The sequence below is a fragment of the Fonsecaea nubica genome (genome assembly GCF_001646965.1).
Source record: "Fonsecaea nubica strain CBS 269.64 chromosome Unknown Scaff34, whole genome shotgun sequence".
Taxonomy (NCBI): domain Eukaryota; kingdom Fungi; phylum Ascomycota; class Eurotiomycetes; order Chaetothyriales; family Herpotrichiellaceae; genus Fonsecaea; species Fonsecaea nubica.
In genome coordinates, this window is record NW_019173707.1 from 1 (window position 1) to 16,365 (window position 16,365).

The 16,365-nt window shown below is 50.6% G+C and overlaps 7 protein-coding genes across 7 annotated transcripts; 3 read left to right on the plus strand and 4 right to left on the minus strand.

The window, feature by feature from the left end:
* Nucleotides 1-3,452: 3,452 nt before the first annotated feature.
* Nucleotides 3,453-5,108, plus strand: AYO20_05657 (hypothetical protein; the record flags this gene model as incomplete). The annotated part of the gene is made up of 4 exons (XM_022643950.1): nt 3,453-3,673; nt 3,735-4,113; nt 4,166-4,243; nt 4,293-5,108. The coding sequence occupies 4 exons, from the start codon at nt 3,453-3,455 to the stop codon at nt 5,106-5,108; spliced, it is 1,494 nt and encodes a 497-aa protein (XP_022499954.1).
* Nucleotides 5,109-5,841: 733 nt separating this feature from the next.
* Nucleotides 5,842-8,412, plus strand: AYO20_05658 (hypothetical protein; the record flags this gene model as incomplete). The annotated part of the gene is made up of 1 exon (XM_022643951.1): nt 5,842-8,412. The coding sequence occupies one exon, from the start codon at nt 5,842-5,844 to the stop codon at nt 8,410-8,412; it is 2,571 nt and encodes an 856-aa protein (XP_022499955.1).
* A 261-nt stretch (nt 8,413-8,673) lies between these two features.
* On the minus strand, nt 8,674-10,202 carry AYO20_05659 (hypothetical protein; the record flags this gene model as incomplete). Its single annotated transcript, XM_022643952.1, has 2 exons — nt 8,674-9,722; nt 9,785-10,202. 2 exons carry the CDS (start codon nt 10,200-10,202, stop codon nt 8,674-8,676), a joined length of 1,467 nt encoding a protein of 488 aa, XP_022499956.1.
* A 350-nt stretch (nt 10,203-10,552) lies between these two features.
* On the plus strand, nt 10,553-11,626 carry AYO20_05660 (hypothetical protein; the record flags this gene model as incomplete). Its single annotated transcript, XM_022643953.1, has 1 exon — nt 10,553-11,626. The coding sequence occupies one exon, from the start codon at nt 10,553-10,555 to the stop codon at nt 11,624-11,626; it is 1,074 nt and encodes a 357-aa protein (XP_022499957.1).
* A 174-nt stretch (nt 11,627-11,800) lies between these two features.
* AYO20_05661 (hypothetical protein) lies at nt 11,801-12,379 on the minus strand (the record flags this gene model as incomplete). Its single annotated transcript, XM_022643954.1, has 1 exon — nt 11,801-12,379. One exon carries the CDS (start codon nt 12,377-12,379, stop codon nt 11,801-11,803), a length of 579 nt encoding a protein of 192 aa, XP_022499958.1.
* Nucleotides 12,380-12,461: 82 nt separating this feature from the next.
* AYO20_05662 (hypothetical protein) lies at nt 12,462-13,557 on the minus strand (the record flags this gene model as incomplete). The annotated part of the gene is made up of 4 exons (XM_022643955.1): nt 12,462-13,054; nt 13,119-13,208; nt 13,272-13,305; nt 13,375-13,557. The coding sequence occupies 4 exons, from the start codon at nt 13,555-13,557 to the stop codon at nt 12,462-12,464; spliced, it is 900 nt and encodes a 299-aa protein (XP_022499959.1).
* Nucleotides 13,558-14,074: 517 nt separating this feature from the next.
* AYO20_05663 (hypothetical protein) lies at nt 14,075-16,064 on the minus strand (the record flags this gene model as incomplete). The annotated part of the gene is made up of 2 exons (XM_022643956.1): nt 14,075-15,428; nt 15,499-16,064. 2 exons carry the CDS (start codon nt 16,062-16,064, stop codon nt 14,075-14,077), a joined length of 1,920 nt encoding a protein of 639 aa, XP_022499960.1.
* Nucleotides 16,065-16,365: the final 301 nt, after the last annotated feature.

Here is a 16,365-nt window from a genome sequence, read left to right on the forward strand (position 1 = left end):
CCGAGTAGCGGTTTCCTTAAATAGCTAGCGTAGCCGCCTATATAGTAGGATAAATATACTTAGTTAGTTACTTAATAGTATACTTTACGTAGTAGTCCTATATATATAGCTAGCTTCTCCATTTTAGTAGGTAGTTAGTTAGTTAGTTAGTTCTTAGTAAGTAAGTAAGTAATTCTTTAGTTTTATCGGTCCTATAGTCTTCGTTTAGTTATATAGTTATATAGTTATTTTTAATCGTTTTTAATTAATCTTTAGTTCGATTATTATTATAGGGTTATCCTACCGCTCGTAGAGAGATATCCTTTATAAAAGCGTTCGTCGTACTTAAATCTTTATCTTATTAGAGGTACTAATAAACTAGGGCGAGGCTCTTAGCTAGAGGTATTAACTCGTACGGCGGTGGGTATAGTAGTAGGGGTAACGACTATCGCTTAATAATAATAATAATAATATAGAAGGTCCTGATTAGATAGGTTCTATAACTAGATAGATAACTTAATTACTCTCTACTTGTATATCTATCGGTATATATATATATTTTTTAAGGAAAAAGAAAAGGAAAACTTAGACCTAATGCCCGTGTCCCTACTAACTAATGATCAAGAGTGCCTACCTATACATTATATAGGCTAATTCCACCAATCACGTTCTAGCTTGCCTTTCTCCCCCATTACAATATGAGTTGATACCTCTAGCTAAGAGCCTCGCCCTAGTTCACTATTAAGCCTTTGACACTACCCTAAGGTTAACCCCCTGAGATATTCCCCCCTTAATGTATAGCTGCATATTTTAGTTTCATATCCCTTGATTTTCTATCACCTTGTCGAAAAATGTAAAAGAAGAGGGGAAGCCAGAAGGAAAATCTAATAAGTCTTGTTAGTTATGGTCGACTTGAAGGGCTGTACTTCTCACAATGATTGTTAAACGTTACTCCAAGTTCACTCAGAGGTATATTGTCAAAATCCATCAGAAAGTCGTAGGAAGTGGGTGCGCTACCATCTTCGACTGGCGCTTCTGTATTTCCAAGCACGATATTCAGAGCTTTTGCCACTTTTCTGGCTTGTGGGGATGTAGTACTCATTTGAAGCCAAATCTTGAGTGAGATCTTTAGTTGTTGTCGAATCTCATCAGCTGTGGGCAACCGCTTTGACTCTCCTGAAGTTTCGAGAAATTCAAATTTATCGATGTCTTGAAGGTAGAGGCAAAGCATACTCGTTGCGAGGAGGACATCTTGGTTGAAAATATGGGTGACCTTCCATCTAAGCCGACACAAACGACCAAGTGGCTGGGATTCTTCGTGAAGCATCTGTTGAAATGATAGAATCCTGAGTGCAGATTCCAAGCAAATTCGCACTGACTCCCTGTCCCTATTCTGAGACCTTTCAGCTGGGCAGCTGATCCAAGCTCTCCGGTGCAGGAGGATGCGTGACTTATGGTAGGTCGTTTGCACGCTTACCCGTTGTACTACCAGGTTTGGGCTATCTGTGATGGGATGTGGCATAGTTTCCCAGCACAATATAGGCGGAATAACACGATTGTGCACGTCTTCAAGAAGTGCATCGACCTTGATGACCTCGTCGTAGGAAGGGGGAGTGATATTGGTGTTGACGTCGCAGATCAACCCAAGAGCTGTTACCAGTCGCCCTCGTGCAATGAGAGGTAGCACTGGGGTCCATTCTGTTTCTGGCCTCGGCATTGGCATCTCGGTTGTGTCCTCATCGAAATCACAGTCGCGTAGATTACTGGGCTGTTTTGTATCGTTTTGCGTATCTGTAGCGCTTCGAGGAAGGCCCATTTCCAAAGAGAGACTGATATCCAACTGAAGGATTGTAGTCCAGATGCGCCTACGCATCTCACCTTCGAATGGAGATATTTCTGCAAAGTGATCTGGGTCCCGGTGATAGCCCATCCGCACTGCAAGATGAAGGATCATGCTGATCAAAAGCCAGCCATCTGTAGCGCCATCTTTCAAAAGTATACATTCTCCAGTAAGGATCATTATGAGGGTTTCCAGGATATGCGGTCCCCCTGTCGTGTACCGAGCCAGAATCAGGCACTGGACGGACTTCTCCCGGAACGCATCCTTCATGCTAAGGTATTCCGTCTTGAGCGATTGGGTTCCTCCGTCGGTGGAATCAATGTTGAAGGTCTGCAACTGCGCAGCAATATGTAACATAGAGAACATGAGACCGATCCAAGCAATGGAGGTGGCAGAAGGATCTTTCCAAAAGGCCTCGTACTAGTCCCACGTCAGATGTTTGTAATTGGGCAGGTTAGAAGGGAATGTACCTCTCGGTGAAACTTCTTGCTATGAATGAGATCTGCAGAAGAGTCAATGTCCCTGAGAGCGGAGAGAAAGCTTGTGTGTACTGACACGGAGTAACAATGTAGGAATCGAAGTGAAGGGCCATGAGGCGGTCAACAACAGGACGAGGAGGAACGGCAGCGATTATTTCATCTCGAGTTGCATGTCGGTTCGGACCATAGAACAAGTGTGAGCCGGGCGGGGCCTTTCCATTCGTGGCCAAGTCATCCTTCAATCCTCTGATTTTGGCAAGGATGGCCTCCCAATGAACACTCTGAACATAGCTGGCTCCAGGTCCGTCCAGCTTTAGAGTGCCGGGGTCTGCTTTGGATGCAGATTCATCCTGGGATGTCTTCGATACATCTGCGGATGATAACAAGTTTGATCTCGGCGATTCCGGAGCAAGCGGACTTGGGAGTGACTGGCCCTTCATGAACGACACGACAAGGCTCTCCAACTCAGAGAGTCTGCCGTGGAGGCTAGGGGGCTGACACGGAGGAACGGGTTGCTGAGCATCGGCCGTAAAAGATGTCGTCGCATAATTGCAGGAGTCGGTCAGGCCACGTCTCAAGCAAGCTCCGCATGGGTGTTGTCTGTCACATCTGAGTCTGGAATGGATAAGCATGCATGACTTTGTGATGGCTATTGAGCGCGTACTTGCGGTGTCTGCAGGGGTCACAGGAAAGCTGGACTTTATCTCTGCGGCGATTTGGTGGCGGACGCCGACGTTGGACATTGTCAGCCATGGTGTAGCTGGATCGTTGCGCTTCCTAGATCATCCTTGTAAACAGGGATGGCCAAAGCGAGATTGTCCTCTGGTCGGCTCTCAAATAAATTCACAGCCAGTTCAAGCAGAGAAAGATGTCTATGGCAGCAAACCAAAATGCCACGGGGAAAGGAAATATAGTCTGATCGTCCGACCCTCCGCGTTGACCCTCCGCGTTGACGATCCACGGGTCCCCCACGAATCCTGCTCCAGGTTGGCTCCGGAGTTAATAAGGTCTAACTTGCGGAGTTAGTATCTCGTCCAAAGAATCACCCCTATGCCTCGTGTACGCAGCCCTCAGATATATAGCAAGCGAAACCTGGCACCAGTGAATAACCATGCGCCAATTTTCCAGATTCGCAAAACCCTCAACAGCGTAGCATGGCGGCCAACTTGGAATCCGCCCTCAAAAAGCCGGCCATTTCGGAAGACAGCAATCATGAGGAGCGATCTAGCGAGCTTGACCAGACAGTGATTGAACGAAAGACGAAGGAGAATATCGTTGATTGGGATGGTCCAGACGATCCTCAAAACCCGCGGAACTGGCCAGGGTGGAAGCGCATGATTCAAGTTGTCCTCGCCAGCGCCTTTTTGCTCACTGCGTAAGGCAGTTTCTCTGCTCCTTTGGCGAAGTACTCAGCGCACTGACTGCTACACACACAGTAACCTCGCCGCCACAATGTTTGCACCTGGAGCTGCCGAGCTCGCTAAGGAATTCCATATCATCAGTCCTACTATTGTCAGTCTCACTGTGTCCATCTACCTTTGTGGCTTCGCTGTTGGGCCAATGTTCATTGCACCACTGTCGGAACTGTACGGGCGCCTTGTGATCTACCACATCTGCAACATTCTTTACATTGGCTTCATCATCGGATGTGCTCAGAGCAAAAACACGGGCATGTTTCTCGGTTTTCGATTTCTTGCTGGATGTGCTTCTTCGGGCCCATTAACAGTTGGTGGAGGAACTGTCGCCGACGTCGTCCCGCCAGCTCAGCGTGGGAGGGTAATGTCTGTCTTCTTCGTGGGACCGCTTCTGGGACCAGTAGGAAGCACTACTTTAACGCAAAAAGTCATCATGCTGACGGTCCTGCAAGGTCTTGGGCCCAATTGTTGGTGGCTTTGTGTCCGAATCAATCGGCTGGCGATGGACCTTTTGGATCATCACAATCCTAGTGTGTAAGGGCCAATCACTCCTATTGTCGAGTCGCTGACGGAACTTAGGCAGCAGTATCATTCACCATATCGATTTTCTTCCTCCGCGAGACCAATGCCGCTGTGCTTCTCGAGAGGAAAGCTGCTCGCCTCCGGAAAGAAACTGGCAATGCTTCTCTGATGTCCAAGATGGACCAAAGCCTGCCCCCCCGCCAGCTATTCCTCCGCGCAATTATTCGACCAACAAAGCTTCTCATCCTGTCGCCAATCGTGCTGCTCCTTTCGCTCCTATGCGCGTTCCTATTCAGCCTCCTCTTTCTGCTGTTCACCACGTTTCCCACGGTCTTTGAGGAACGATACCATTTCTCCGCCGGCGTATCCGGCCTGTCATATCTTGGCGTTGGAAGTGGGATGATCTTCTCTCTCGCCCTGTTTGCCACCATGAGCGACAAACTGCACAAGGCACTTGGAGATTCACCCAAGCCTGAAGGACGCTTGAAGCCCATGATGTGGGTCATGCCCACCGTGCCCGTCGGCATTTTCTGGTATGGATGGGCAGCTGAAAAGCAGGCTCATTGGATCGTGCCTATCATTGGCACCTCCTTCTTTGGATTTGGCCTTCTCTGGGTCATAATGCCGACTCAGCTCTACCTGGTGGATGCTTTTGGCCCAGAGGCTGCTGCGTCTGCGTTGGCTGCGAACGTGATTCTCCGACTTCTCTTTGCAGCTTTCGTTCCATTGGCAGGGCCGTCTCTTTATGCAGGCCTTGGACTCGGTTGGGGAAATAGCGTCCTTGGTTTCATAGGCATGGCTTTTCTTCCTCTGCCCCACTTCTTCTATCGTTACGGAGGGTGGCTAAGAGAGCGTTTTGCTCTAAAGCTATAACGTTTCATGTCGCGATAGACGTGTTATAGATCTGCCCCCGAAGTTGCAGCCCAAATTTTGTTCTTTTCATGAACAACCTCGTTGGAACAGCTCGCGACATGACTGCCTCAGGCGCTCACCTTGATACTGTGCTTCGAAGCAGAGCCCCAAAGAGTGTCTACAAGGGACCGAAAGGGCTGCAATAAAGACTTGGATGGTCAGTTGTTGAGTGAATGGCATACCTTCCATCTCAGTGAGGCGAAGATAGAACTCAGCTAGCAGTGGCTGAAATATTGTCTGTACCCTTCATCCTCACGCAGGCCATATTTGACAGTTTTACACCGCAAAAGAACCGAGAGACCTTTACTGAAAGCTCCGACGGGCGTCTCTGCCTGTCGATCCTCTCAGGGCATGCTAGATCACCCCTCGAGCGTCTTTGAAGCGGCCACCGTCTCAGGCTGTCAACAAGAACATGGGTATGAGGTAGGCAGAAAGGTAAGAAAGCACCAATGGGGTTGGGGCCACCCGGGTCACTCAATTCATAATGCAACTGTTCCAAATATGGACTAGTGTGGTTTCGGTGCCACTTACCTTGCACGTGCTTTGTTAGCTCCAGGTAAGTGACGTGATGGACGACAATAACGCCCAACACCTCGGCTCAAAACCTTGTGGATATCAATCAGTTTTTCGATCTCAGTGTGCCCCATGAACAAGTGAGCCTAGTGACAAAAGAGAGAGAGTGTGTGTGTCCACCATGGAACAAGCACAAGCACAAGCATCTGTGCACCAGGGTACCAAACGTCGCGCCTCAAAAGCTTGCCTGAGCTGCAGGGCACGTAAAGTTCGTTGTGATGTTATCGACAGACTTCCCTGCACCAATTGCCGACTTGATCGTGTCGAATGCAAAGTGGTCGAGTCACTTCGGAGACACAAACTGCGCCCGACCAAGACGTCAAGACGGCAGCGGACTACGCCAGATACCCTGGTTGAACCAAACCGCACCCACCATTACAGTAACTTTGACAGTGTAAACGGTCTTTCCCGCGGTTTAACGGCGGCTCATGCGACCACAAATGTGCCTGATCACTCTAAACAGCATTCTTCGACTTCCATCGATCAGTATGTTCTCAATGGGCGCAATGAGGAGAGTGCAAACTTCGCTGTCGCTCCGCCAAGGCACAGTCGCGACAGGACGTTCCTGGCTGCGTCTGAATCTCCGGTTGCAAACCAGTCCAGTGTCGGGTCTCACGAATTTGACCCTTCCAGCGGGCCTCGTGGCGGAGAGAATGACATTCACAACGGGCTATCCTTATCGCAACCTTCTCACACCTCACCAGATCCCAGACTGAGTTCTGGCGGAGGATCAGAGGATACTTTGCCAAAGTATATTCGAACGACCTCAGCGCGGCTGGACGCGGTCGACATCGAACGTCTACAGGCAAAAGGTGCCTTTATCATTCCTGCCACGAGCTTGCGCAACGAGTTGCTACGCTGCTACGTCGAGTATGTGCATCCGTACATGCCGGTCCTTGAACTGGAAGACTTTCTCGACACGATCGAGAAGGGCGAAGCTACTAAAACGGTCAGCCTTCTTCTATTCCAATCTGTCATGTTTGCTGCGACCCCGTACATCGCGTCCAAGACCCTAGCTGCTCACGGCTACAATGACCGACGGAAGGCTCGCAGGTCTTTCTATCTCCGGGCGAAGTTTCTTTGTGATATGGACTATGAGCTTGATCGTCTTACCTTGATCCAGAGCACTCTCTTGATGACGTATTGGAACGAAACACCGGATGATCCTAAGGACGTCTGGTACTGGCTGGGCGTGGCTATTTCGCTGTCCAAACGCATTGGGCTCAACTGTGAACCTCCTCCATACCCTCCTCGCAACCAGCTAGAGCGACGACTTTGGAAGCGCCTATGGTGGTCATGCTATATCAGAGATCGGTTGGTCTCGCTTGCATTTCGCCGGCCCCCACGTATCCGTCATGACGAATTCGACCAGCCCGTGTTGAGGCTCTCCGATTTGGAGACACGACCCTTGTCTGACAGAGTGAGCGAGATGCTTGGGTCTCAATGTCCTATCCTCAAAAATGAAGCTGCCCGGATGTTGTTAGCCAGACTATATATTGGCATGGCTGAGCTTTGCGTCTGCCTGACCCCGATTCTTGAGATGCAATACCGCAAGTCAAATCATATCACTATCACTCAGACAACGAAGCTAGACGCAGCTTCAGAAGATATCATCAGCAATGCGTCAGATCTGTTGCAATGCGACCAGAGCTTGAAAAGATGGTACCAGACCCACGCGAGTTCTCTGCATTGCTTCAATGGTTTGCCGACAGATCACGCACCAGACAACTCAGATCAAGCCTTGGAAGTGCACAAAGCAGTTCTGAAGGGCTTATATTTAACATCGATCAATATCTTACATCGGCCCCAAATTCTCTCCAGTGCTGCTAACTTGGGCCTGGATCCGGAGATTCGAGATCTCTCACGGAGGAAGACTCACGAAGCAGCTAATGAGCTTACAATCCTGTATACAAACCTGTATGCCCATGGTTTGGTTCGATTCCTTCCCAATACTGCCATCACCTGCCTGCTTCACGCCGCCATTATCCACGTCCTCGATCAGGCAGTTGGCGACAAGGATATCCAACAAAGTGCTAGACGAAAGTTCGGTCTCTGCACGCAAACCTTGGATCAATTGGGCGAAACATATTCCTCTGCTGCATTCGCGTTCTCTTTTCTTACAGCTGCCGCCAACAAAGTGTCTTCTCGACCCGAGCCAACCGAGGCTCGTATCAGATTAAGTGAAAGTATGCTTGGAGTGAAGTCCCAGAACGGAAAGGATCTCTCGCATTTTGGATGTCAGTTCAACGTCCCGCCCCCAGCATTCCCACTGCCTACCGGCGGCTCAACAGCCATTTCAGCCGCCGACTCGGAGCTAAGCAGAGCCCCTTCTCGGATGGATCTCCGAGGAGCGGCCCAGGGACATGAGGATACAACGTCGACCATATGTAACGAAGGTGCTTGGAGACAACATCAAGTTAGTGTCGGCGCCGGGGATAACATTGCCATAGGTGATACAGATGACAACCAGAATAACATTAACCCCAGTATATGTGCAGTTCGTGGGGATGGGCGAACGGGCGACGGAATACAACAAGACTTCGACTGCTTCCTGGATATGGAAGGCTCTGCGGACTTTTTCAATCTGTCAGACGAACTTGGAGTGAGCTTCGAGACCCAATGGGGCAATGGGTTGACACTTTGGGACCCTGCATCGCTTGAGACGAGAAACTTTTCTCAGACTACACACTAACAGATTGACTAGTTGGGCAAGTCCATATCATGGGTGCTAGAGAGACTTGATCCAGACCATGGTTTACACCTGAAAGACACGCCGTGATGGCGGCAGCATCAACGATGAACACGATAGCATACAAGATGACAAGTTTCATATATCATACTATACGGTACTTTTGGTCCAGCTTGTTCTATGCGTGCTTGTATCCACATCACGATAGAGGCAAATCACCTGTATGACACACTTGCTCAGCACGATCTTCGCGTTTTGACTCTTTTATGCGGCCATGTTGATCAGGACGGTCTTCGGTTCCGTGAACAATCTCAACGCATACTCTCCAAATTCGCGCCCAATGCCGCTCTGTTTCTTGCCGCCAAAGGGTGCTTGCAAGCTTTGCAGGCTGATACAATTGATGCCGACGACACCCGACTCCAAAGCTGCGGACACTCGGAGGGCTCGTGTAATGTCTCGAGTGAAGACACCAGACATCAAACCAAACTCTGTATCGTTAGCCAGTCTGAGGACTTCTTCCTCCGTCTCGAATGTCTTGATAACACTGACTGGGCCAAAGATCTCCCGTCGGTAGATTTCCGCATCGTCTCTAGGGTTCAAGAACACAGTGGGCTCCATATAACACCCCGTCTCTCCGTGCTGGCCTCCTCCGACTATCAATTCAGCCTCTGTCTTTCCTCGTTCCACCATCGATTTAACTCGCGCAAGCTGCGACTCGTCCACCATTGGCCCCCACTTTACAGCTGGATCCTGAGGATCACCCATGTCGTTCGCAGCGTCTCCCATCCTTTTCTTATATTCTTGGATGAATTTGTCCGCGATGCTCTTCTGAACATACACCCGCGATGCGGCAACGCAAAGCTGGCCACTTCGTGTCAAGATAGCATTTATTGTCCATGTGAGCGCATTCTCGAGATTTGCATCCTCAAAGATCACGGCTGGACTCTTGCCTCCAAGCTCCAAGGTGACGCGTTTCAAGTTGCTTCTTGCGGCGGCCTCTTGAATCTTCCTGCCCGTGGCGACCGAGCCGGTAAAACTGACCTTGCGGATCCTCATATGTTCGGCAAGAAGGGCTCCAGTAGATCCAGGACCTGTAAGAACTTGGACAACCCCAGGAGGGAAGCCTGCTTTTTCGAAGAGAGCTGCCACAGCCAATGTCCCCAGGGGTGTCTTTTCGCTGGGTTTCACAATCAAGACATTTCCAGTGGCCAGTGCCGGAGCAGCCTTGAGGAAAAAGGTTGCTACCGGTGCATTAAAGGGGTTGATGGCAGCACAGACCCCAAGTGGCTCGTGCCGGACAATCTTGACAAAACCTGATACGGTAATGAGTACAGTTCTGGCCTACCAAAAGAGAACGCAGTTAAGACTCGCTTACCATCATCGGCGGGAAAATAGTCACCCCTCTGCTTATCTGTCCATCCTGCATAATACAGCAGACAGTTTCTGATATAATTTCGCTCACGAATCGGGGCTAAGGAGACTGGAATTCCAGAGGTGAGTGAGTCCAGGGTGAGAATCGGTATGAGCTCTTCGTCGAGCAGTGTGGCCAATTTGAGAAAACACTCGGTACGTTGAATGGCCGTAAATCGACTCCATGGTCCTTGGAAAGCCTCTTCGGCGTATTTGACTGCAGCGTCGACGTCTTCAGGGCCAGCGATTGGAATATTCTCGACAACAACAGTGTTATCCTTCGGGTTTTTGAGGCTGTACGTCTCTGTGGCCTTGGCCGCGACGTATTCGCCGTTCAAAAAGAGCTTGGTGTAGCTCTTCGGATCCAGGACAGTCTTATCCATTGCTACGATACCGTTTGATCCCACTGGTACGATGGTCTCAGTCGGAAAGGAGGTATTCACAGACACTTAAACCCCTTCCTTACCGGTGTGAGCTGGATCCACCTCGGCCCGATGGAGGACGAACGCCGATATGTCACGTGCTGGCATGTGCCGATGACCCACCAGGCGGTCGCCGGTGGATCCACTTGCACTCGGTCTCAGACTGATGGCAACTTGACCTCGGACCAAGCCGACAATTCTTCCTCCTCCCCACGAGCGGGGGTTCCTTTATTATACCGAGAACTTCGTACATGTCGCTGTTCCTCCGGCATACAAACATTTCACACTGTACGGCGTCCAAACCACTACCAATGGCGGACCAAAAGGACCAAATGGACATCTGGGCTTTGACAGAATGGGATACGCCTTTGAAGAAGCTTCGCCAACCCATCCCAACCCCCAAGGGGACAGAAGTGTTGGTCAAAACCACCCATGTCGGTGTTTGTCACTCGGATCTCCATACCGCTGAAGGATTCTATGATATGGGGGGAGGAAAGCGCTTTTATGTTAAACAGCGCGGTGTCGAGCTGCCCGTTGCCTTGGGCCATGAAATACTAGGAGAGGCAGCTGCGGTTGGACCTGAAGTTGATTCCATCGTGATAGGACAACGCTACATTGTCTATCCGTGGATTGGTTGTGGTACTTGTGGGCGCTGTCTCCAGGAGAAGTACAATCTATGCGCCGGACAAAGAGCACTCGGAGTCCTTCAGAATGGCGGGTTTGCCGAGTATGTGCTGGTTCCCCATCCGAAATTCCTCATCGACCTGGGAAACCTCGACCCTATGGTGGCCTGTACATATGGCTGCTCTGGAATCACAACCTTAAGCTCCGTCAATAAGCTAATGCCTCTCCCACCGGATGAGCCAGTCCTCCTGGTTGGTGCGGGAGGGCTAGGACTGGCAGCAATATCGGTATTGAAGTCATTCGGCCATGGGTTCATCGTTAGTGCAGACATCAGTGACGATAAACTAGCCGCGGCCGCTGCAGCCGGTGCGACAAAGACCGTCAACACCTCAGGTCCTTCTGCAGTCGAAGACATTCTCGCTGCCACTAACGGGCCGGTCACTGCAGTTATTGATTTTGTGAACAACACGGCTACCGCACGCATGGTCAACGATCTGGTTGGTAAAGGAGCTAGATGGGTCCAAGTCGGCGTCATGGGAGGCTCTCTTGAGTTGTCTCTCGTAGCCAACATTTTCAAAGGCCTGGCCATTTATTCCAATATCACCGGAAGCTTGGACGAGCTCCGGAGCATCGTGAAAATTGCAAAAGAAGGGAAACTGCCCTCTGTGCCGGTCCAGAAGATGCCGTGGGACTCGGTGAATGAGGCAATGGACTTGTTGAAGGCGGGAAAAGCATCGGGGCGAATTGTGCTCACCAAGTGAACGAGATTCTCACAATGAGAAGCAAATCGATGCTCACGTTAATTCTATTGGACTGACATCTCTATAATAAGCCCTTCTAAAACTCTAGAGTGCGACAGTAACTATCAGAGGATGCGTATAGAGTTGAAGGCCCGCCCTCGCTAACATTTGTCTATTCTATTCATTCAAGCCTGATCATGCTGCAACTGGCGGGAGTCCGAGTGCTATTTGACCTCCAGAGTGGATCGGGGGTTCTTTCCCTTCGACGTCAGCAGCCACGGAAGGCGAAAACCTCATGCTTTCCCATCCTGTCTTGGTCTCTTTGTCGAGCCACGAAGCCCAGGTCAGAACTCCGCCAAAGTAAAACAAAGGATCAATAGCCTTGCCAGGAATGTTGGCTCCCACAAACCATGCTTTCACTGCCTTGGCCGATTCTGCAAACAATGTGGCTTTGAAGGCTTCTCGTAGGTGATCAGACCACACATCTGCAGCCTTCTCGGACACGTCAATAGTATCGAGCTTGTTTTCTTCCATATGGCGAATGGTCTTCCCGATCCAGTTCACTTCTATCTCTTGAACAACTGGCATGTTTCCAAACGGCACATGTGGGCCACAGACGATGAACATGTTGGGAAAGCCCGGGACGAGAGCTCCGGCAAAAGTTTCAAGCCTCCTTTCCCAGCAATCCTTTAGGACTTTACCTCCAGTGCCTTTCACCTCCAACTCACTGAGCGCCCCGGTAGCAGCATCGAATCCCAGTGCAAAAATAATCATATCAAACTCATATTCGACCCCAGAGCCAAGACGAATGCCATTTTCGAACACATTTAACTCATCACGGCTGATATCTACTAGCTTAACTTTTGGGTCGATTAAACGTCTCGTAGTAGAAGTGGCCACATGGTGGACGTTTAGAAAGGAAAAGGTATTTAGGGCAGAGGGCTTCTGCCGTCTCTGGGTCCTGGACGATAGCTCGAATCTTCTGTCGTAGGTACTCAGAGGCAATTTCATTCGATTCCGGGTCCGTGACAAGGTCATCAAAGGTCTCAAACTGGAAATGGAAGCCACCGGACTCCCAGCCAGAGTCCAGGATCTGTCTGATCTTGTCGGCATCAGCTAGGCCCTTTACCACCTTCCCTGACGATACCATGGCTAGACCGAAGGGATGTTGGCTTGCGCGATTCCACGTGATATCATAGTTCTGTTTAATAGCGGCTTTTTGATACTCATCAAAGGTATAGTTTCGACCCGGTAGGACGTAGTTCGGTGTGCGCTGAAACACTATCAACTCCTTCGCCACAGGGGCAATCTTGGGGATGATTTGGACTCCTGTTGCACCGGTGCCTACGATAGCGACTCGCTTACCCCGAAAATCGATCGGTTTGTTAGGCCACCGAGATGCTTGGTACCATTCGCCGGTATATGACTTGAGCCCAGTGAAAGGAGGGTCTTTGACAATTGACAAAGGTCCCGTAGCGGGTACGAAGTAACGACAAGTTGTCGACGACCCTACTGGTGATGGTCCAAGTTTTCTGGCTATCACTGTAATGCGCGCTCGCGATACGTGTGTTAAACTCGATCTTCTTGCGCAAATCAAAGTGGTCTATTTGGCCAATGTTAGCTGGTGTGGGATTAAACACGGTTGTTTGGTGAACCATTTACTGACCAGTAACATGGCCCAAATATCGTTGGACATCATCCTGTGAAGGATAGCGTTCACGCTAATTCCATTCTTCCTTCAACTCTGGCGCGAAATTCATGCTGTATACCCAGGCCTCACTGTCGGTTCGAGCCCCAGGATACCGATTCCAGTACCATGCGCTGCCAACATCCGATCCAGCTTCAAAGCACTTGACGGTCAGGCCGGTCTGGACAAGCTCCCATAGTGTCCGAATACCACCGAAACCTGCCCCGACGACAATAGCATCGTAATCGGTAAGTTTAACCGACATTATTTGCACAGTGTAAGGTATGAGGATGATGATATTAGGTAATGTTTCCTGACAGGGCTGCAAGGGTCAAGTTAAGTACCAGATGTGGTGAACTTGGCTGTATCTGTGACGCCCCTTATCCCATGATCGTGCAGTCAGTCTGGCCGCTTATCTTATTGTCGGTCGAGACCGAACTGACGCCGTCGAAACAAGAGGTTCATGCCAGCCGTCGCCTCCCCATGTCATTCTATATCGCGAGTGGCCCGACACCACCCGAAAAAGCTCCACAAAATGAATGAGGATTCGTCCATGGTATACGAACGTAAATTTTTTATATCGCAATCAATCTTAATCTTGACTCTTCGGAGGTGGGGCCGGTTTCAAGATCATATGTGTTTAGTGGTGTTGATTACCCCAGTATGCTCAGTGTGGGGACGGATGGGGGACTTCAAAGGCCATCTAGACTCACTTCAACGCCATGGGCCGGACTTTGCCAGCGATACAGTTCTCTTGTTTCACCTCGGCCCGAAGAACTGATTTAGGTATCCCAGAACTTGACCCAGTCAACTCCTCCCTTGGTTTTCCTTTGGAACTGTTCGATGCCGTGCCGACCTTCAGAGCCGGGCAGCATCATTTGTGCAAATTTGGTCCGGATCACATTTTCCTGTATGTCCGTTTGAGGGTGTGCCCACGCAACCTTGACCAAGTCCTTACATGCGGTAGCTGCTCGCGGGGCCGCACGTCGCAGTTGGTCCAAGTATTTTTCCACCATTTCCTCCAATTCCTCGGACGAGCTAGCTAGGCCGTGAACGGCCCCGATACGGTGTAGTTCGGCAGCGTGGACTTCCCTGCCACTCAAGATCGCTTCCCGTGCGAACGAGGGACCCCATTCTCGGACCACGAATTTCGAGATGATTGCCGGTACCAGGCCGAGTTTGATTTCGCTCAGTGTCCATCGTGCTCGGGACGAGACCAGTCGCACGTCACAGGCGGTGCTTAGGCCGACACCGCCAGCGTAACAAGGCCCATCGACCACCGCGATGGTCGTTTGCGGACTTTCGTCGATGGCCTGGAAGAGGTCGTATACCTTGGTATAATACCCATCTTCTTTGGCGGTGTCGCTTGTTTCTGTCCCGCCGCTCAGGTCCATACCCGTGCAGAAGAATCGACCTTCAGAAGCCAGGACGATATGAAAAACGGTGTGGTCCGTAGCCAGGCTACGGTAGAGCTGGGTTAAACCTTCGACCATTTGACCGGTGAGTGCGTTGCCGTTTCGGTCTCGCGTGAGCGTCACCTTAACAACAGGGCCGTTTCGGGCGACCCGATAGTTGCCATTATCTTCAATCGTGGTCCAGTCTCTCCTGGTGGACTTTTTTGCTGCTGGTGATGATGGTAGCTGAGTTCCGGCTCGAGATTTGGCACTGAGAGCCGCACCAGCACGGCTGCCATTTGGTATTCCCAGCTGTCGTGAAATCCATTCCCCAGTCTCGACAAGCTTGTCTAGATTCACGCCTGTCTTCACACCCATCCTGTCAAACAGGTACACAATGTCTTCTGTTGCGAGGTTACCTCTCGCTCCTACGGCGTAGGGACAACCACCGAGGCCAGCGACACTACTGTCGAATGTTCGGAGACCCATATCGTAGGCCTTGACAACATTTGCCACGGCCTGCCCATAAGTGTCGTGGAAATGGCCTGCAAGTAACGATACTGGGTGCCGTGCAAAGAGATACTCGAGCAGTTTTTGCGTGTCGTATGGCGTTCCCACCCCAGTTGTATCACCTAGGGCGACCTCGTAACAGCCCATGTCGAGAAGACGCCTGACAACATACTCGACTTCTTGTGGCTGAGTGGGGCCGGTATATGGGTCGGCAAAGATGCATGAAACCACTCTGGATGATTTGACTCGTTAGTGAATAATCGAGTGGTCAATTTCAATCTGTTTGGCTATATTGCTCTTACCCTCGAACCAAGATCGAGCTTTCCCGAGCCTTCGTTGTGACGCTCTCGGCCTGAGCAAGTGCTTCATCGATGGTACAATTCTGATTAGCCTTGCTGAATGCTTGAGAGGCAGACGCGAACACGACGACCTCTTTCGCGTCGCTTTTGCTTGCATTTATCAACCCCTTCGCATTGGGCGCCAGCACGGGAAACGTCCTTTCGGCATCTGTCATCAGAGGTCGGATCTCCCGCATAACTTCGGCTCCGTCAGCCAGCTGAGGCACCCATTTGGGGGAGACAAAAGAGGTCGCCTCAATATCTCGCAGGCCAGTGGCTGCTAGCCGCCGGATGAGCTCTACTTTCGTCGCTGTCGGGACAACATTCTTGATGTTTTGAAGACCATCGCGAGGCCCAACTTCCAGAATCCGAACATCACGCCCTCCACTAAATGCCCCGACTGATTTGGAGTAGCAGCGAACTTGGTGTCTCGACAGCAATTTAATCCTTTGGCGGGATTGATGGGCGGACAGCCTGGTGTTGAGGCAGATCAGCCGTAGAGAACTGGAAGGTTGACGTAGCGTAGCCATCTACTGCTTCAGTGATACGATTAACAGGCAGCTGATGTGAAGGCCGTGAAGGGGTCGAAATGCACGCTTTAGTCACCACGAATGGGAATATTGAGGGGGTCGCCGACCGCTACCCGAGGAGGATCTAGTAGCAGAAGAGGCTGCGGGCCGAGAAAAGACAACCAACTCGTCAATGACACGACGATCTCTTCACGCAAATTGAGCCTCGGGATATGTCCGTCTCCAGAGCCTTTTCCTATTCTAATGTCTCGAGGCTGCGTACCTGATCCCCGAGCGGAGAAAAGGTGCATCGGGTGGCTAA